The sequence below is a fragment of the Opisthorchis viverrini genome, assembly GCF_000715545.1.
Source record: "Opisthorchis viverrini unplaced genomic scaffold opera_v5_19, whole genome shotgun sequence".
In the NCBI taxonomy this organism is placed as follows: Eukaryota; Metazoa; Platyhelminthes; class Trematoda; order Opisthorchiida; family Opisthorchiidae; genus Opisthorchis; species Opisthorchis viverrini.
Window position 1 is genome coordinate 2,813,590 of NW_008751675.1, and position 1,205 is coordinate 2,814,794.

The 1,205-nt window shown below is 45.6% G+C and overlaps 1 protein-coding gene across 1 annotated transcript in view; it reads left to right on the plus strand.

The window, feature by feature from the left end:
* Window positions 1-272: 272 nt before the first annotated feature.
* Window positions 273-1,205, plus strand: part of T265_12864 (hypothetical protein) — a gene marked incomplete at both ends in the record, with an annotated part of 8,753 nt that continues 7,820 nt past the window's right edge. Inside the window, one exon of the mRNA XM_009165899.1 lies at window positions 273-427. Within this exon, the coding sequence (XP_009164163.1) occupies window positions 293-427 (135 nt within the window). The remainder of the gene's footprint in view (window positions 428-1,205) is intronic.

Consider the following 1,205-nt stretch of genomic DNA (forward strand, 5'->3'; position numbering starts at 1 on the left):
TAAGTTCTGACAATTATGTTTATTGTATCATGTGTCGGTAGGGTGTTTGTACCTAGGAGACCTCTGCGTGTTTCCATCTTACTGGCGTCCTATCGAGTGTCAACCATTAGCCCTGACGCAGACCGCCTGTCTTTCAACCCCTGTCTGGGCGAGTGATTCAGTGCTTTCAACCCCTGTCTGGGCGAGATGGTTCAGTGGTTAGAGCGCGAATTTACTGACCGGAAGCTCCGTGGTTCGAATCCAGCATCTATATCTCGGCTTCTCCTGTCTAGGCTTGAGCAGCCCAGCCCTCATGCCTCCTTCAGGTAGCATGGCAGCTAGTCACCGAAAAAGTGTCAAAAGTCAGTTAGAAATCGACCCGTTTGATGCGTCTGTGATGTTTTCATGGACCACTATCCTCAATAATGACAGAGAACAACAGTCGTCGGTGTGTTCCTAACGCGGATTCACAGAAACATTCCTCATGGCCATTAACCTTGTACACTTGCGTACCAGGCCAAGGATTTCCACTTGAAATCAAAGCTTCTTGTGATGTGCATAATGGTATCATTCTAATGCATTTTGAAAATTTCTGAACCACGGTTTAATCACCTGAGAAACAAGGAAAGTTTGTTCGTTAAGATCACTGGAAGATTACCAAATTCAAGGTACCTTTGCTAGGTTACCCAATGGATGCAACGTGTCAGACTTCCAGTCGAGACAGGCGATGCCAAGTTATAGACGTCATCATGTGATGGGTTTAGAAATCCACAGTAAGAGTGCAGGGAGAGAGAATGCAAAATAAGGTAAGAAAATCTGATACGCCAGAAGAGGTGAGGGTCAAGGTCGAGCAAAACCAGGCTGTGATTTTGAAGAATACACGCCTAGTAGATTATGGTAGTATGTCGTTAAGCATTTGTATTGGCTGAAATGACTCGAGAAAGCCTCTTAGCTAGGGAGCGAAAATTGCTGCCTGGAAGGTCCGTGGCTCGAACCCAAACCCGGAATCTCGACTACTTTTGCCCAGGTTTGGAACACCTGTCATTATCTTGGTCTTAGTGTCTCCTTCGGGTAGCACGGTAGCTGAACTCACAAAGGATGTCGCACACAAAAGGATGTTCAGAATTCGTCTGAATTCTGAGCTGACCTTTAATCACCCAAATAAATCTTGGTAGAATAGTGTGGAGGGGGACTGGCAACACGTAAAACTTACTGAGCGAAAAAAA